Source organism: Pelodiscus sinensis, chromosome 4 (genome assembly GCF_049634645.1).
Source record: "Pelodiscus sinensis isolate JC-2024 chromosome 4, ASM4963464v1, whole genome shotgun sequence".
NCBI classification, from domain to species: Eukaryota; Metazoa; Chordata; order Testudines; family Trionychidae; genus Pelodiscus; species Pelodiscus sinensis.
In genome coordinates, this window is record NC_134714.1 from 106775915 (window position 1) to 106795676 (window position 19762).

Genomic DNA, 19762 nt, shown 5'->3' on the forward strand with positions numbered 1-19762 from the left:
CTGCTTTACTACAGGAGTTGTGGGGAGAAGATCTGGTTCGTTCCATTCTGCTTTTGAGAAATGCAGATGATCGTTTTGTGTAAAGGTCTTTTCTGTGAAACTATCTTGAAAAAAATCATATACAACTGAACTAACTTGAGCTTACGCTTCCTTGAGCCGCCCTTCACATTAATGATAAGGAAGATAGTGAGAGCAGACCCCTCCCCTGCCTGGGGCTGGTTGGCTGAGAGGTGGGGCAGGACATGCCCCTCCCAACAGCCACAATGGGAGGAGAGGCGTTGGGTGGCATACCCCAGCCCTAGAGCCACTGCCACCCAGGCAGCAGTGCTCAGCTGGGAGGCAGCTCAGGGCTATGTGAAGAGAAGCAGGGCAGGTTCTGGGGGTGAGGCTAGTGCTGGGGAGCTTTGGAAATGGGGGGGGGGGGCTTTGTAGGTGGGGGCTGACACCAAGGGGAAGTGGGGTGTGCAGGCAGGGGAGCTGACACTGGGGGGCTCAGGAGCTGGAGCTAGTAGTGGGGGGGCTACAGGGTAGGGCTGGCATTGGGGGGTCTGGACCTGGGGCTAATATTGGGGACTGGGGGCTGGTACTAGGGGAGTCTTGCAGGGGTCGGGTGCAGTGGGGATCTGGCACTGGGGAGGGTCTGGTGGTGGGGCGGGCAAAGTTGAAGCCAGCTGTTCACAGCGGCTCTGGGGGTTGGGGCTTTTGGTGGCCCAGTAAAATTTTATTTGCATATTCATTATGTACATAATGAATACACAAATATGCAAATAAAGTTTTACTGGGCCACCAAAAGTTTGTGAATGTGTTTGCTGGTCTACGGTATAAAAACGGTTGTGTAGCTGGATATGTGTACAGGCAGTCCCCGACTTAACGCGGATCCGACTTATGTTGGATCCGCACTTACGAACGGGGCTTTTCTTGCCCCAGAGCTCACGGGCGGCGGGTCGCCACCCGTGTCCTCCGGGGCGAGAAAAGCTTCTCCCAGTCTCCCTGGTCTGCTGGGGGGGGTTCAGCAAAGCTGCTGGACCCCCCCAGCAGACCAGGGACACCCGAGCAAAGCCGCCGCCTGCTTCCCGTCTCCCTAGTCTGCAGGGAGACGGGGAGCAAAGCCTTGGAGCACGCCAGCAGTGGGACAGCCGCGGCGCGCCTGGACTGTCCTGCTGCCCACGTGCTCTGCGGCTTTGCTCCGCGTCTCCCAGGTCAGCAGACCAGGGAGACGGAGCAAAGCTGTGGAGGACTTGGGCGGTCCCGCCACCCCCGTCTCCCTAGTCTGCTGGGGGGGGGGGGTGCAGCTAGTGCCCCCCCCCCCCCAGCAGGCCAGGCTTTTCTTACCTACCCCCGGGGTAGAGCAGCTGGGGGCTGCCAGGTTGGTCCCGCAGCGCCGCTCCGGACCAACCCAGCAGCACCCGAGCTGCTTTGCCCCAGGCGTCCCCAAGTCAACCGCTGCTGAAACTGACCAGCGGCTGACTACAGGAAGCCCGAGGCAGAGTTGCTCTGCCCCAGGCTTCCTGGAATCAGCCGCTGATCAGTTTCAGCAGCAGCTGACTTGGGGACACCTGGGTTTCTTAAGTTGAATCTGTATGTAAGTCAGAACTGGCATCCAGATTCAGCTGCGGTTGAAACTGATCAGTTTCAGCAGCGGCTGACGCCAGTTCCGACTTACATACAGATTCAACTTAAGAACAAACCTACAGTCCCTATCTTGTACGTAACCCGGGGACTGCCTGTACATTAAGCCGAGCTGCTGGGTTAAGCTGCTATTTAATTGCCATGTAGATGTTGACGGGGAGGCAGACTGCTCTGGGACTCTCTTGGAGCAGCCTGAGCTCAGCTGTCTATACTGCAGGTAAACAGCCCCTTGGCCCAAGTCAGTTGGCATAGGCCAGCTGCAGGGGTCTAAGTGCAGTGTAGATATACTGTCACCCTTGCACCTTCACCTAAAGCATCATCACTTACCTACAAAATAATTTAGGAAACCTGTTTTTAGTAATATCAAGTATGTCTAGTTATGATTACAACAAGTCTTTTTCTTTTCTGAGGGGGAGGGGGAAAAAAAACCACTCCATACTAGTAGAGGGAGAAATTAAAACTATGGGTCCAAACAGTTTTGTGTTGTGTTGCGTGTTGTGTTTGCTAATTGGGTAGTTTAAATGGGATTTTAGCTCAGTTAAACAATACAGTAAATGTCTTTATCCTTTATAAAAGAGCATTCTTCTGAAAGATGTGATCTTTTCCCCTCTTGGGCATGAGGCAGCAAAGACAGATTAAGTTTGACACTGATTCATAGCTACTGTGTACCATTTTGTCACTCTTGGTTTTGGGTACATTTGTTTTTTCTGTCTTTTTTTTGTACAGAAGTATATCCAAGAAGCCAGGAATCTGGGCAGCACCATTCGTCAGCCTAAGCTGTCTAATCTCTCTCCATCAGTAATTGCACAAACAAACTGGAAATTTGTTGAAGGTTTACTGAAGGAATGTCGAAATAAGGTAATGTAGAGAAAATGACTCTTCCCCCCCCCCATCTCTCTGGGCTACAGTTAGAAAAACTGTAGTAAGAAAACCTCACCTGTTATGCACACACAAATTCAGATGTATGCATAATCTGAAATGGGTATAAACTGTCCCCTTTGGGCATCTGTATGTCTCTTTTAATAGATAAATGGATATGTTTTTAAATATCTGGGAAAGATGGGAGACTTTTCATATTAGAAGATCTATTATACAGATAAAATTAGAGAAATAAGAAAGATCAGATGCTCTGGTAGGTTTTTGTTTTCCAGCCAGTCTAGGATTGTTCCCAGCCATACATTTTCTAGTCCTTAAATGCCGTGTTGTGAGAATATTTTTAAATAGTTCTACAAGAGAGAAATTGCAGTGAAAAGCTAGATTCCCTATTTAATTGTTAAAATGAAGTGAGCTAATGAACTGCAGAAAACACTCCTTTCCCATGAAATCTGGCCCCAGTTTGTAGAATTTTGACTAATTATATTTGAGTACACATCATCAAAGTTAATTTGTTGTTTCATGTAACAGTAAAAAGAATAACTCTTTAGAGAAAGGTAACAAAAATTATTAGGGATATGGAACAGCTTCCATATGAAGAGAATGGGACTTTTCAGCTTGGAAAATAGATGACGAAGGAGGGATATAATAGAGCAGTGTTTCTCAAACTGTGCTCCGCAGAGCCCCAGGGCTCCACGAGACTTCTCCAGAGACTCCGTGAGGTTGACAAACTGGAAAACCTTCAAAAGCATAATTGAGAAATACCTTGAACTAACGCAATTAACACACACTGCTGGGGCTCCACATACATTTTTACACATGTAAAGGGCTCCGGAGCCCAAAACGTTTGAGAACCGCTGTGATAGAGGTCTATGAATCATGGCTGGTGTGAAGAAAGTAAATAAGGAAGTGCTATTTACTCCTCATAACATTGGGTCACCAAATGAAATCAATAGGCAGCAAGTTTAAAAATAACATATAAGAAAGTATTTTTTACACGACACAGAGTCAACCTGTGGAACTCCTTGCCAGAAGATGTTGGGGAGGCGAAGACTATAGCAGTGTGCAAAAAGATGGCTACTAGCCATGATGAGCAGAGATAGTGTCCTTTGCCTCTATTTGCCAGAAGTAGGGAATAGGCAATGGGATCGATCACCTGATGACAGCCTGTTTTGTTCATTTCCGCCAGAGCACCTAGCATTGGCTGCTGTTGGAAGACCAAATATTTGGCTCGATGGACCATTGATCTGAGCCAATATGGATATTCTTGTGTTTTGTAAACTCTTACATTGGTCCCTGAAGTCAGAGTTAAATAATTTGGACCATTGTGTATAATGCCTGGTAAAAATGATACATTTTTATTAAGTGAATATGTAAGCCCCACAGTAGGGATGTTAGCTAACATGTATTTGTGCAAACTTGTAACCACTGGATTTTTTTTTTTAGAGGTTACATGTTTACATGCAGTCTGGTGGGTGCTGCTCCTCTTGGGCAACCGGCTCTTAAGCTGGCTCCCATCTGCCCCCTGCGCTGATGCCTCTGTAGGAGTGGGGTAGGGTAGGCGGCTTGAAAGCCAGCTTCCCATGTGTACAGTCTCTCTCCTGTCCTGTCTTTTCCTCCCCCCCCCCCCCCCACCTTCTGCATTCGCCACCCTCTCTGGCTGGGAGGAGGAACAGGCGGCTCCGTGGGAGCTGAGCTGATACGTGGAGCAAGCTGGCTTCCCATGTGTACTGGATCCCATCTGCACCCCTCACCTCCTGCGTTGCTGCCCCCTCTCTGTCAGAGAGAGCAGCACAGTGAGTGCAGGGGGATCCTGGCACCCCATGGGCACCAGCTCCCACCTGCCCTCTCGTAGATGCCTCTGATGCAGAGACAGCAAGCGGGCGTGCATGTAGTCATTAAGATTAACTGATAAGCAAGGTTTATCGGTTAATTGTGTAAACTACTACACGCTAACACTCTGTGCTTTGTTCTTTGTAGGGCAGACCTTCACTTGGTATAAGCTGGCATATCTCCATTGAAAGAAATGGAAATACATTGATTACACCAACTGAGTATCTGGCCCTTTGATTTTAACTGTTCCATTATGGGAGTAAGGCGCCATTGGATGTGAGAAGTTTGCAAGTAACAGGCATTGTCAGAATGTCAGAGAGAGGAGGAGTGGATGCTAGCTGAGCCCATTATGAAAAGCATGATCTACTGTGTGAGTTTAGGGGAAATGGATACATCTAAAGCTAAAAGATGAGAAAGGAAGCACATGATACGTGTCTGAGCTTGGAGGTGATCACATAAAAAGGGTGAGAACTACACCGTGCCAAATTTTGAAATCAGCTATTTCAAATAAGCTATGCAATGTGTGTAGTGCAAATTGCATAGCTTATTTCCAGGTAAGGGTGCAGTGTAGACTCCCCCTTAAGAGTGGAATAATTTGCCGTGAGCATTACTGAGAAGATAATTTGGCAGTATCAGGTCACTGAGGAACCATTATTGCAGAAGTTCAAAAGCAGAGTATGGTAGATAAGAGATTAATGTAATACACTATAACACCAATGGATTTGATACCTAGAGCTGAGAAGTGATGCCTTGCTTCTGGGAGGTGGTAGGATTACGATAGTCCCCAAAGCCAGTTTGAAGCAGGTAATGAAAATTTAAAGCATGGCTTGACTCTGCAAAGTGCGTGTGTAAAAATGGGACTTCTTTATTCAATAGCTCTGCCCCTTTGGAATATTTGGTCATCTTCTGCTATTTTTAACTGCCGTTAATTTCCACTAGCAGTTGAAAGGGATTATACTGGGTTCTATTTTAATTTTTGCATCATCAGCATATTTGCTAAGAGCTACATTGTGGACCCTTAGTCATGAATGGAAATTAAGTAAATTATTGTGCTCATATAGTCTGATCCAGAACCTGTTGAAATCAATGGAAAAACTCCCAGTGGTTTCAGTAGGTTTGGGTCAGGTCTATACAGCCACCTGTTTGCAGAGTAGGGTACTGCTCTTGGTTATAGACTGGCTCAAAATTTCGATCATTTACATTTGTATAAGCTCTTGGAAGGAAAGAGTTGCCTAAAAGTGATGCTCAGGACATAAGTCAAAGACCCTGGAGCTGTCCACGTGTAAACAAGGGCCTAATTTGGTCTACAGAACTTGATTATTTGCTGGGGTACATGAACTAGAAAAGAGATAGCTGAAGCTTCACATCTCTGGACAACGAGTAGTTCTGTGGTTCTTTAAAGGCTAATGAAAATATATAGTATCATGAGCTTGTGTGGGTAAAACCCACTTCATCAGATGATCTGGAGTGGAAATAATAGAAACCAAGTTATGTATAAAGTGTGGAGGGGGCTTCCTGTCAATTGGAGGGCTGGTGCTAATGAGGCTAATTAAGTGGGCTGGAAGGTTCCATTCTTAGCTTTTTATGTAAAATTGCAATTGTTAAAGGCAGAGGAGACTGGTTTTATAAAGTGACATCCAGTTAATGTCTTTGTTTTCCTGGGCTTGAACAGTGTCAAATTTGTAGATGAATACCAATTCCACATACTGTCTCTGTAATTGGCTGATGAAATTTCTTTGTAGAAGAATGGCTGCTTTTAAATCCATGATTGAATGATCAGGCAAGTTAAAATGTTCCCCAATAGATTTATGTGTGTTACCATTTCTAATGTCTGATTGGTGCCCATTTATCCTTTGTCATAGAGCAGGGGTCTCCAACCTTCTTAACCATGAGATCACTTTTTTAATTTAAGTGCAATGTAAGATCTACCTCAAACCCAAATTCCCATGCTTGGCTTCCTTCCCCTGCCTCTCTGAGGCCCCGCCCATGCCCTACCCCTACTCTGAAGCCTCACTCTGTTCACTCCACCCCCCTTCCTCCCCGAATCTCATTCACTTTCACCAGGCTGGGATAGGGGGTTGGGGTGCAGGCTCTGGTCTTGGGCCAAGGCGTTTGGAGTGTGGGAGGGGATGCCCTTAAGGTAGGGAGGTGAGGTGGCTTCTGGAGTGGCCTATGGGATAGGGCATTTGCCTGGAGAGTGCAGGGTTGGGGGCTTGTGGGCCCCCCCCCTTCCGCCCACCCTGGGAGCAGCCAGACAGCCAACACAGGTTGCCCTATGGATGGAGCTGATTCACGTGTTTGGAAAGTAGGATAAGGAACCTGCTGAAGATAGTGAGGTGGGGTGAGTTCTGGGGTGGCCTAGAGGATAGGGCATTTACCTGGGGAGCGCAGGGTGGTGGCTTCAAAGCCTGTCCATGGTTGGACAGCCAACACAGGCTGCTGTGTTAGGAAAGCAGGATAAGGGACCCGCTGAAGACAGGGAGGTGGAGTGGGATCTCCAGTGAAATTAAGGATAGGGCATCAGCCTCTGGAGCAGAGGGTGAAGCGAGTTCAAGTCCCACTCCCCTGGGTACCCTGGGAGCCACTGGACAGGCTGCCCCAGGGATAGACCTGGCTACCGCATTAGGAAAGCAGGATAAGGGACCCTCTGAAGGTAAGGAGATGGAGTGAACTTGGGGATAGGGCATCAGCCTCTGGAGCACACGGTGGTTGGCTTGATCTCAGCCCCCCCCCACCCATTCTGGTAGTATCTGGGCAGCCAACACTGGCTGCCCCAGGGATAGACCTGGCTCCCACATTAGGAAAGCAGCATAAGGGACAGCATGTGGATGCCCCCTGCTCACCCTTTCCCAAGGGCTGCAGGGTCATGCCAGCACTTCCAGGAGCAGCAATTCCCACAGGGATAATGGCTCCAGCCATGGCAGGTTAGGCATTTTAGAACTCACTACTCAAAGAATTAAATGTAAGTGTAAGAGAAATGAAAATGATGAAATGCACAGACCAGTCACAAACCAAAACTAACCCACTTTGCAAGCGGTAAAAGTAATAACAACCCCACAACACAAATATGTGCTGGGTCAGGAGATGAGTGAGGGATAGGGTGTGTTTGTGTGAGAGTAACAGAGATTGCATTGTCACGCTCCCTCCATCCCCTTCTCTCTGTTTGTGGAGATAGGGTGTGGGAGTGGGGGGAGGAGGGATACCCTGATATCAGCGCCCCCCCCCCTTCTCCCACCCACACCCTGCACAGCAAGCAGGAGGCTCCCAGGGGGTTAGCTCCAAGGCAGAGGGCAGGAACAGCATGACACTGAGTGGAGGGGCAACTGAAGTGCCCGCACTAGATAGCTTTCCTGCTAAACCAGTCAGGATCACCTGTCAGAGGCTCCAAGATCTACCGGTAGATCCCAATCTATTGGTTGGTGACCACTGTCATAGAGACTGTCCAGAGGGGCATTGCTGGCACATATCACGCTGGAACAGTGTTTCTCAACCAGTGGTTATGAGTACCCTTAGAGGTACGTCAACACAACTGAAATTTGGAGAAAACTGAATTTTTGTTTTAAGTTTTTATTTTTGTACTTTTTACATCCAAAAATGCCATCACCTGCCCGGCTATGATTAAGTTGTTTAAACAAATGTATTGCAATGGTAGAAACAAATTTTGTGTGTCTAAAAACTGTAGGTATTGGGGGTACTTATAATTTTTTTTAAGAGGTACTTTATAAAAAAGGTTGGGAAGCACTGCGTTGGAAGGTGTGCAGCTGAATGAACCCCTGATGTCATGGCTTATGTGGTTAGGTTCTGGATGGTGTTGCTTGTATAGATGTGTGGACAGAGCTGGCAGTGGCGTTGGTTGCAGCGGTAGGTTCTCTGGATAAGATACAGGGATTTTCAGTAGTGCCCATTTGGCTTGGCGCTAGAATACTCAGACTTTCAAAGTGAGATTTTCAAAGGGGCTTGTGGGATTAAGTGACTTAGGTACTTTTGAAAACGCCACTCTATTTTTGATTGAACTGAAAACATTTTGTTTCATGAATCATTGAGAGGCAATAAATATGGATGCTTACATTTTATAAATGCATATAAAATACTCAGCCTTTACATAGACTTCTTCATCTGTAGCTCTCACTCAATGTGTTGTCAAACATGGTTAAATATTACCTCTGCTTTATAAACAACTAGATTGAGGAAGTGAGAAATCTAAGTAACTTTCCCAAAGTCACACATTAAATTGGACAAATCAAGATATAGAAACCAGGAGAGCTGGCTGCTGATGTTCTGTACATAAAGCTACAGAATGTTTAGCACTGTATTCGGAAGTGCATACTTATATTCAGGGCTCGCCAAGCGGCGGCGAGCCCCACTCTCCAGCCGCGTGGTTTCGTGCGGTTCTGCGCTCTGCACCGGCTCTTCTGGGTTGTAATCTACTCGCGCGGGGCGAGTAGATTACAGTATTTGTCAAGCCCTGCTTATATTGCATAACTGTTCTCGCCTATTGCAGTGAATAAGTTATCTATTGCAAGGACTGCCTCATTATTTGACTGTTGTAGAGTCCATCACAACAGGGTCCTGATTGTGACTGGTAACTTCAGAAACTACTGTAGTTCAAACATTTAATAATAAACCTATTTTAAAACTGTTCCTGAGGACAAGTTCACATAGCTATTGTTAACTGTAAATCAACTTGTTAGACTAGTGGTTTTCAAACTTTTTTTTCATGACGCAGTTGAAGAAAATTGTTGATGCCTGTGACCCAGCATAATTTGACTCAAGTGTGGGTTCTGGAGTAGGGCTAAAGATGAAAGCTTCAGCTTTGGGAGGGGTCAGGTCTAGGGCAGCAGGGGCTTACCTCAGGTGGTTCCCGGTCAGCAGTACAGGGGATACTAAGACAGGCTTTCTGCCTGTCCAGGCACTGCTAACCATGCTGCACCCCAGAAGCAGCCAGCAGCAGGTTCTAGCCAATGGGAGTAGAATTGCAGAATCATAAAATCCCAGGGCTGGAAGGGTATGTCTACACTGCACAGACATTTTGGAATAAGTTGTTCCGGAATAGTTATTCTGAAATAGCTTATTTCGAAATAGCACATCTACACTGCAGGGAAGCCTCAAAATTAGTCCAGGGCAGGGTTCCCTAATGTAGATGTGCTATTTCGATTTAGAGTCCCAAGAGGAAGAACTTAAATAGCCCTGGTAAGGAGCTATTTGAAAATAGCAGAAGTGGAGCATCTATACACGCCTTATTTCGAAATGGCTGTTTCAGAATAGGTGTTATTCCTCATAGAATGAGATTTGCAGAAGTTGGAATAAGCTGTCTGTTACTTTGAAATTATTTTGAAATAATGGAATGGCTGTGTAGATGTTCGCATAGTTATTTCCGAATAACAGCCCTTATTCTGAAATAACTTTGCTTTGTAGACACACCCTGAAGAGACCCCTCAGGAGGTCATGGAGTCCAGCCCCCTGCCCAAAGCAGGACCAATCCCAACTAAATCAACCCAGCCAGGGCTTTATCAAGCTGAGGGTATGTCTACATTACAGCGCTAATTCGAACTAACTTAGTTCGAATTAGTTAATTTGAACTAAGCTAATTCGAACTAACGCATCTAGAACTAAAAACTAGTTCGAATTAGCGTTTTGCTAATTCGAACTAGCGGGTCCACACTGATTGGACGCAGGGGGGCATTTAAGGGCAGCTGAAACCGGTTCTGGCAGGGCATCAGGTTAGTAGTTGCTTTGTGTGGCTGCTGTCTGAGGCTATCTGAGGCTCGAGCTTAAAGGGACCCCCCTGGACAGCCGGTTCTCAGCTTTTCCTGCTTGCTTGCCAACCTCGCCGAGGGACAGCAAAGGGTTGGTCTCTGTGCCCGTCTGTGTCGGTGCTTCCCTTCGGGGGGGCCACCGCAGGTGGCAACATGGAGCCACAGCTCGCCCTGCACCTTCTGGTGCACTTTCTGGTCTTGCTGCTGCAAGCCTGCCACCAATGGCTCGAGGCTGCCTGGCACCACCTGGTGCACGTCAGCCCCCTTCCTCTCTGCCTGGCCGCCCTGGGGGCCGTGGAGGAGCCGCAGCGGCGCCCCAGCACCGGCGTGCCCCGCCACGTCTGGCGTCTGGACACCAGCAGCGACTGGTGGGACCGCATCGTCCTGGAGCGCTGGGAGGACCGACAGTGGACCCAGAACTTCAGGATGAGGAGGGACACCTTCCTGGAGGTCTGCGAGTGGCTCGCCCCTGCCCTGCGCAGAAGGGACACTCGCATGAGACCCGCCATCCCCCTCCAGAAGCGGGTGGCCATCGCCCTCTGGAAGCTCTCCACGCCGGACAGCTACTGATCCGTCGGGAACTAGTTCGGCATGGGGAGATCCACCGTCGGAGCGGTGCTCATGCAGGTACGGCACTCGACGGCCACCGAGCCGGGGGGGAGGGGGGCTGCGAGGAGGGGATGGGCCGCCCCAGGGACAAAGGGGGGGCGGGAGGAGGCGAAAGCGCCCCGCACCGGAGGGGTCGGTCTGTCCCGGCCGTACTACACGCCGCCAGGGGGGTTGCTTCCGGGAGTGGGGCGCGGGGCACTGCCAGGGCACGAACGCTCCCAGCCACCCGGGCGCCCCACTGATTGGTGCTTTGCTGTGTCTCTCTCCGCAGGTGGTCAAGGCCATCAACCAGGTGCTGCTCCGCAGGGTGGTCCGCCTCGCCGACCTGGATGCCGTCATCCGGGGATTCGGCGCCCTCGGCTTCCCCAACTGTGGGGGGGCCATCGATGGGACGCACATCCCCATCCGTGCCTCGGAACACCAGGCGTCCCGGTACGTCAACCGCAAGGGGTACTTCTCCGTGATCCTGCAGGCCGTGTGTGACCGCCGGGGCCAGTTCACAGACATTAATGTGGGCTGGTCCGGCAAAGCACACGACGCCCGGGTGTACCGCAACTCCTCCGTGTGCCAGCGGTTGCAGGACGGGACCTTCTTCCCTGACCGCCACATCAGGGTCGGGGACGTGGACATGCCCGTGTGCCTGGTGGGGGATGCCGCCTACCCACTGCAGCCCTGGCTCATGAAGCCCTACACGGGGCACCTCAATCCCTCCCGCCAGGCCTTCAATGCCAGGCTGACCAGGGCCCGCATCATGGTGGAGGGGGCCTTCGGGCGACTGAAAGCCCGCTTTCGATGCCTCCTCACCCGTCTGGACCTGGCCGAGCACAACATCCCTCCCATGGTGGCAGCATGTTGTGTGCTCCACAATTTGTGTGAGCGGAAGGGGGAGGCTTTCCTGCCAGCCTGGATGGCTGAGGCTGACCGCATGGCTGGCCACTACGGTCAGCCCTGCACCGCCGCCGTCCGGGAAGCCCAGCGGGGGGCCGTCCGGATCCGGGAAGCCCTGTGGGAGAGCTTCCTGGTGGAGGAGGAGGACTGACCTCTCCCTGCATGCCCCACTGGGGCCTTCTTCCACCCTACGCCCCTTCCCCTTTCCCCTTTCCCCTCCCTACCTACTGTCAAATAAAGACACCTGTTTTTGAAACCACAATGTCTGTTTATTTCACATAAGTGGGTGGTGGAAGGGAGGAATGAGGGTGGGAGAGGGGAGGGGGAAACTTGGGACGAGGGAGCTGGAAGGGGAGGGAAGGGAGGAAGGGAAAGGAAAGCTCAGGGGTGGGAGTCCGGCTGCCTCTCCCGTCTCGCCACACTGCGGGTCCGGGGGCGTCGGTGGGAAATGGTTGTGGGGGGGGGGGCAGGAGGGACAGGGGGTGTGGAGGAAGCAGGAGCGGAAGCTGGAGTGGGAGCAGCAAGAGGAGCAGGGGGAGCAGGAGGAGCAGGGGGAGGAGGAAATGGGAAGCAGTCAAGCAGGCTCTGGAGGTGGCCTCGCAGGGCACGGCCCTGCTCCTCCAGGGCCTCCAGACTCCTCCGGCGCAGCCTCAGGTCCTCCTGAACCCAGTGGTCCTGGGTGCGGAGCTGGTGGTCCATGAACCGGAGGTGCCGCCTTTGGAACTCCTCCTCGTTCCTGGCTCTCCTGCTTGCACGGGCAGCTGCTGCAGGCGGTGTGGTGTGCCCTGCAGGCCCAGGTGCTGCAGCTGTGGTGCAACAAGACCAGCGGTCAATTACCCCAGGGGCCCAGGTGTGTGAAACCCAGCTCCCCTCTGCAAGGCCAGGGCCCCTGCAGGATCCTCAGCTGCTGCTCCTTGGTGGGCAAGGCCCAGGCGCACGCTCCCGGGGCTCCCTCTCGCCCCAGCCCCCCGTACACATAAGGGGAACACGATGGTACTCACAGGTGGACGCCTCCCCGGCCTCAGACGACACAGGCGAGCGGCTCTGTGGGGTGCCTCGGGGCTCCCGGGTCCCGGGCAGGCTGGCGGCAGGCTCCTGGCTCTCAGAGCCCTCCTCCTCCGTCTCCAGGAGCGGTCCTTCTGCCCCGGGGTCAATCACGTCCCGGGGGGCAGGGACGGCATGAGCCCCCAGGATGCGGACCAGGGCATGGAAGTGGGGGCAGGCGTCTGGGTCGGCCCCTGGCTGGCAGGCCCAGGAGTAGGACTGCCGCAGGTCTTTGACCATGTGGCCGTAGACGGCCGCGTTCCTGTGGCTAGTGCGGAGATCGTGGACATTGGAGGCTTCCCCCCAAACTCGATGAGGTCCACGATCTCCGCACTTGACCAAGCGGGCGCCCGCCTTTTGCGCCCCCGGGCAGGCTCTTGGGAGCCGCCAGGCTGGTCCCGGGGAGCAGTGGAGGGCTGGGTGTCCTCGGGTGGCTGGCTCATCGTGTGGCAGGTGCAGGGTGTGTTGGCACGGGTGCTTGCAGCCTTGCAACTGGCACAAACTGTGTAGCCAGCCCGTGGCCCTTTAAGGGCTCTGGGGCCGGGAGGGGGGCAATAGAGTTTCCCTGGTGTTGGCCAGAGTGGCCACCAGGGAAACCTGGGAAGCCTTAGCCTCCCACTAGTTCGAATTAAGGGGCTACACAGCCCTTAATTTGAACTAGTAAGTTCGAACTAGGCTTAATCCTCGTAAAATGAGGTTTACCTAGTTCGAACTAAGCGCTCCGTTAGTTCGAATTAAGTTCGAACTAACGGAGCGCTAGTGTAGCGCCTTGGAAAGTTAGTTCAAACTAACGTCCGTTAGATCGAATTAACTTTGTAGTGTAGACATACCCTGAGACTTAAAAACCTCTAGGGATGGAGATTCCACCATCTCACTAGGTAACCCATTCCAGTGCCTCACCACCCTCCTAGTGACATGGTTTTTCCTAATGTCCAACCTAGACCTCCCCCACTGTAACTTGAGACCATTGCTCCTTGTCCTGCCATCCGCCACTACTGAGAACAGCCTTTCTCCATCCTCTTTGGAACCTCCCTTCAGGAAGTTGAAGGCTGCTGTCAAATCCCCCTCAAAGCTAGTGCACAAGGCAGGAGCAGTGCAAGGAGCCCTGTGAGCTCTTCTGCCCCCCACCCTCACATAGGAGCCAGGCCTGCTGTCGCCCGCTTCTGGGGCACTGTGCGGTCCGCAGTTCTTGGACAGGCAGGTAGCTGCCTTAGCGCCTCCTGCTCACCCTGCAGCAAGGAGACCCAGTGCCCAACATTCCATGACCTGTAGTGTGAAAAACATTGTGTTAGAAGAATACATCTTTCCTATGATGTGGCTGCCACCTGGCTAGATGAATGTAGGTTGTCTTCATCTGCTGAAAACTTCCTGCTTATGCCTCTATCCCTGCATCCACCAGCAGCAACCCATGTCCCCTTTTCAACCCCCTCACCCTGTCTCAGAGAGAACTGTTAACAGGCCATAGGAAGGGTAGGCGTGACTGATAGCCAAGTCACTGCAGAGGAGATAGCAGCATGCAGGAGAACCACACAACCAATGTTCCCTCTAATTTTTTCGCCCTTGTGTGGAATAATTTTTATGTGCACTGCGGCAGGTGTGAACATGTACCACATCTAGAAACAAAACACCTAGCAGTGGGCACTCGGCTAATGAGCTGGGTGACATTTTAATCTCTCTGAGCAGCCGCAGAAGCACACAGCTTACAAGGAAAGCTGTCCATAACCCTTCGGCAGCCACTTGCAAGCTCCAGGGACAAGGAGGATAGATTCCATGTCCTCCTGGATACGTGAGAAAGGGTTCCTCTTAGAAAAACAACACTCAGATGGGGCTCACAGGCATCTGCATGCTGACAGTAGGGTATTTCCAAATCTGTCTCTACGTTTATCCAGAGGAGACATAGCCTGAATAAACAGGACTTTTCCTCACAGAGAGGGCTTTAGCTATCTTCTCTGTTTCAAGGGACCTGGCCGCAGCTAGAGGGCAGGAAAAGCTTCATTCTTCACTGTCACTATCTCAGATAGAAAACTGAAAATTAAAAAACACCACTAAAAGTAATGTTTACTGACAGATTTGTGGGTGGTTGGGGTGACAGACTTGGGGAATATCTCTTCTAGTTCTGTATCTACTCTGCTCTTGAATCTCCTCAGGTTCGGCAAGCCTCCCTGACCTCTGCCTGTTCCACTCAAAGGTGCACTCGGTGGTGGTTACCCATTCTAAACCCTCCAGCCAGTCTCTGGAGGCCACATGTGTCCTTTTGCATAACTCAGCTAGATAAAAAGATGGAAGAGGCTGTCAGGTGATGCCTCATAAAGGAGGATTATTAGTGAAATAACAGAAATGTGTCTCTGCATAACTTGTCAGGGGCACTGTATAAACCCAGTTGTATTCTCTATCTTACTATTGTGAAAGAATGTGTAGGATCATAGAGTTCCTGGTGTTTAAGAATAACTTTCATTTTGCCATCTTCTTTTCAAGACCAAGAGGATGCTGGTTGAAAAAATGGGCAGAGAAGCTGTGGAATTAGGTCATGGTGAGGTGAACATCACAGGTGTAGAAGAGAATACATTAATAGCCAGTCTTTGTGATCTCTTAGAAAGGATATGGAGTCATGGTCTGCAAGTCAAACAGGTAAATAATGGCATTTCATAGAATTTACAGCCTCACAACTATGTTTCACTGCTTGTTTTTAATTCTATTTTATACTCTTAAAATCCAACAATTTTGGTACTAAATGGATCCCCCATTCCCTTCCTCAACGTGTAGTACCCAACAGAACGCTCAGACATGACTTTTTGAATACCTGCTTACTATTTTATTTCTGTTTTTATATAGTGATAGTTTTCATCAGTTTGCATTTTTTATTTTCTCTTTTACTGTAGCTGTGCAGACTTGAGAGTTTTCAGCTTGTCATGCTGTTAATTGGTTTATGGGGTGTGGGGATTTATCTTCAAGCAGGGTAGCTTAATGTACAACACTAAGACCTCTCTTCTCCCTTACCCAGGCTCAGTGAAAACAAGCAAAAGAATTATTTAGAGATGGCCAAGTGTGGTTTTACAAGGCCTCTGGTATCACTCTCCTTTCATTATAGAGCTCCAGCTGTTTGATTTCTCCTGTAAGATTACAGAGTGTAGGGGGTGTTGTTTCTTCCTCCTTTCCCCTGCATGTGTTGGGAGGGGAACATTGAGCTGAAATGCTGTTTTATTTATAAGAAGTATTTTGCAGAGTAAATTATGTTTAATCCAGGCAACTATAATCCAAGTGCTCTGCCCTCTGTTTCCATGGCGCCATTGGCTAAGTCTGTTCTCATTCAGACTTGAATGGTAGTTTCTCTGTGTGAAGGTATATCGTCTGACTCTCCCTTCCCTCTTGTATGCTACTTAGGATAGAAGCTGTACTACTTTCAGCCTAGAAGACAGAGCATCAGTTTACTCTGCTTCAACTCACATTTGGGCCTTTCAGACAACCAGGCGGCCAACCCCACATAAGGTTAATGCTTTGGATTGATTGCAGATGTAGGCAAACAGTGCTGAGCAGTCTGTTGTGGTAGAATAATTAGAGGCCTGCCAAAGGAAGTGCAATATGTCTTACACTGTGATCCAAAATAAAAAGCATTACTAATATTACGTGTACTCTGGCCTCTTAAAATTGTGGAAGCCTGCTATTTTATAAATTGATTCGTCCAATACTGAACACATGCCTTCTCAGTGGAGCATAGTAATAAAGATGGCTGCCTTCTCCCCACACTTTTGCCTGTTTCCCTGCTGATGGATTTGTTTCATTCTGCAGAGCTATCAACTGGTTCTTTCATAGAATCATAGGACTGGAAGGGACCTCGAGAGGTCATCGAGTCCAGCCCCCCACCCTCAAGGCAGGACCAAGCTCCATCTACACCATCCCTGACAGATGTCTATCTAACCTGTTCTTAAATATCTCCAGAGAGGGAGATTCCACCACCTCCCTTGGCAATTTATTCCAATATTTGACCACCCTGACAGTTAGGAATTTTTTCCTAATGTCCGATCTAAACCTCCCCTGCTGCACCTTAAGCCCATTACTCCTTGTCCTGTCCTCAGAAACCAAGAGGAACAAATTTTCTCTTTCCTCCTTGTGACACCCTTTTAAATATTTGAAAACCGCTATCATGTCCCCCCTTAATCTTCTTTTTTCCAAACTAAACAAGCCCAGTTCATGAAGCCTGGCTTCATAGGTCATGTTCTCTAAACCTTTAATCATTCTTGTCGCTCTTCTCTGTACCCTTTCCAATTTCTCCTCATCTTTCTTGAAATGTGGCGCCCAGAACTGGACACAGTACTCCAGCTGAGGCCTAACTAGTGCAGAGTAGAGCGGCAGAATGACTTCACGAGTTTTGCTTACAACACACCTGTTGATACAACCTAGAATCATATTTGCTTTTTTTGCAACAGCATCACACTGTTGACTCATATTCAACTTGTGGTCCACTATGACCCCTAGATCCCTTTCCGCCATGCTCCTTCCTAGACAGTCACTTCCCATCTTGTATGTATGGAACTGATTGTTCCTTCCTAAGTGGAGCACTTTGCATTTCTCTTTATTAAACCTCATCCTGTTTACCTCTGACCATTTCTCTAACTTGCTAAGGTCATTTTGAATTATGTCCCTATCCTCCAAAGAAGTTGCAACCCCACCCAGTTTGGTATCATCTGCAAACTTAATAAGCGTACTCTCTATCCCAATATCTACATCATTGATGAAGATATTGAACAGTACGGGTCCCAAAACAGACCCTTGCGGAACTCCACTCGTTATCCCTTTCCAGCAGGATTTAGCACCGTTAACAACAACTCTCTGACTACGGTTATCCAGCCAATTATGCACCCACCTTATCGTGGCCCTATCTAAGTTATATTTGCCTAGTTTATCAATAAGAATATCATGCGAGACCGTATCAAATGCTTTACTAAAGTCTAGGTATATAACATCCACCGCTTCTCCCTTATCCACAAGGCTCGTTATCCTATCAAAGAAAGCTATCAGATTAGTTTGGCATGACTTGTTCTTCACAAACCCATGCTGGCTATTCCCTATCACTTTATTACCTTCCAAGTGTTTGCATATGATTTCCTTAATGACCTGCTCCATTATCTTCCCTGGGGCAGACGTTAAACTGACTGGTCTGTAGTTTCCTGGGTCGTTCTTATTCCCCTTTTTATAGATGGGCACAATATTTGCCCTTTCCCAGTCTTCTGGAATCTCCCGTCTGCCATGATTTTTCAAAGATCATAGCTAAAGGCTCAGATACCTCCTCTATCAGCTCTTTGAGTATCCTGGGATGCATTTCATCAGGACCTGGTGACTTGCTGACATCTAATTTTCCTAAGTGATTTTTAACTTGTTCTTTGTGTATCCTATCTTCTAAACTTACCCTCTCTCTGCTTGTATTCACTACGTTAGGCACACCTCCAGACTTCTCGGTGAAGCCCGAAACAAAGAAGTCATTGAGCATCTCTGCCATTTCCAAGTTTCCTGTTACTGCTTCTCCCTCCTCACTAAGCAGTGGGCCTACCCTGTCCTTGGTCTTCCTCTTGCTTTTAATGTATTTATAAAAGGTCTTCTTGTTTCCCTTTATGCCTGTAGCTAGTTTGATCTCATTTTGTGCCTTTGCCTTTCTAATCTTGCCCCTGCATTCCCGTGTTGCTTGCCTATATTCATCCTTTGTTATTTGTCCTAGTTTCCATTTTTTTATATGACTCCTTTTTTATTTTGAGATCGTGCAAGATCTCCTTGTTAAGCCAAGCTGGTCTTTTGCCATATTTTCTATCTTTCCTACACAGCGGAATTGTTTGCTTTTGGGCCCTTAACAACGTCCCTTTGAAATACTTCCAATGCTCCTCAGTTGTTTTTCCCTTCAGTCTTGCTTCCCATGGGACCTTACCTACAAGTTCTCTGAGCTTATCAAAATCTGCCTTCCTGAAATCCATTACCTCAATTGTGCTGGTCTCCCTTCTACCTTTCCTTAAGATCATGAACTCTGTTATTTCATGATCACTGTCCCCTATACTGTCTTCCACTTTCAAGTTCTCAACTAGTTCCTCCCTATTTGTTAAAACCAAATCCAGAACAGCTTCTCCTCTGGTAGCTTTTTCAACCTTCTGAAACAGAAAGTTGTCTCCAATGCAGTCCAGAAACTTATTGGATAGCCTGTGCCCCGCTGTGTTAGTTTCCCAACATATGTCTGGATAGTTGAAGTCCCCCATAACCACCAAATCTTGGGCTTTGGATAGTTTTGTTAATTGTTTAAAAAAGGCCTCATCCACCTCTTCCACCTGGCTAGGTGGCCTGTAGTAGACTCCTAGCATGATATCACCCTCATTTTTTACCCCTTTTAGCTTAACCCAGAGACTCTCTACACAGCTATCTCCTACGTTCATCTCCACTTCAGTCCAAGTGTGTACATTTTTAATATACAAGGCAACCCCTCCTCCCTTTTTTCCCTGTCTGTCCTTCCTGAGCAAGCTGTACCCTTCCATACCAACATTCCAATCATGCGTCCCATCCCACCAGGTTTCTGTAATACCAATGATATCATAGTTGTATTTATTTGTTAGCAATTCCAGTTCTTCCTGCTTATTACCCATACTTCTCGCATTTGTGCTATTCAACTCTGTGCCCATCAATTGACCAAAGCTCACCTCTTGCCTTAACTGATCCAGTCTGATCATGCAGTGTAGGATCTAGTGCCCTTGTCAATCTGGCCCAGCCTAAATATATATGAATTCCCCTCCTTCCCTGGGGCTGTCTCCTTCTCCTTTTTATACTTGTAACTTGCATCATTATTACGCTCCTTTGGTGTGTCCAAATAATAATGTGCTGGTGAAAGAAACAGGCAGATGCACATAGTATGATTTCTTTCCAATACTCGTTTGGTATTGCTGTTTCCATTTTCTGTAGAGGCCTTTGCTTATTTGCCTTCTTCAGGTGTTCCAGCACTGGGAGCATATGCTATCCTCATCTGTTGAAATGCTGCGTTGCCAGAATGTATTAGAGTGTATATTCGTCTCCCCATCTCCTGAAATAGTATTTTGGCTGTGATAATCTCCATGAATGATTTTCATGCCTGTCCTTTTGTAAGGCCCGCTGTAGCTTTTGTT

At 48.8% G+C, this 19762-nt stretch overlaps 1 protein-coding gene across 5 annotated transcripts in view; it reads left to right on the top strand.

Moving 5' to 3' along the window:
• The window catches only part of DENND5A (DENN domain containing 5A), a 144305-nt gene that overhangs the window by 99995 nt on the left and 24548 nt on the right, over nucleotides 1-19762 (top strand). For 3 of the 5 annotated variants that reach the window (XM_075927965.1, XM_075927961.1, XM_075927963.1), the window contains 3 exons: nucleotides 2356-2487; nucleotides 15108-15260; nucleotides 16014-16118. In XM_075927965.1, the coding sequence (XP_075784080.1) occupies nucleotides 2356-2487; nucleotides 15108-15260; nucleotides 16014-16118 (390 nt within the window). The remainder of the gene's footprint in view (nucleotides 1-2355; nucleotides 2488-15107; nucleotides 15261-16013; nucleotides 16119-19762) is intronic. The other 2 variants (XM_075927962.1, XM_075927964.1) reach the window with 1 other exon arrangement.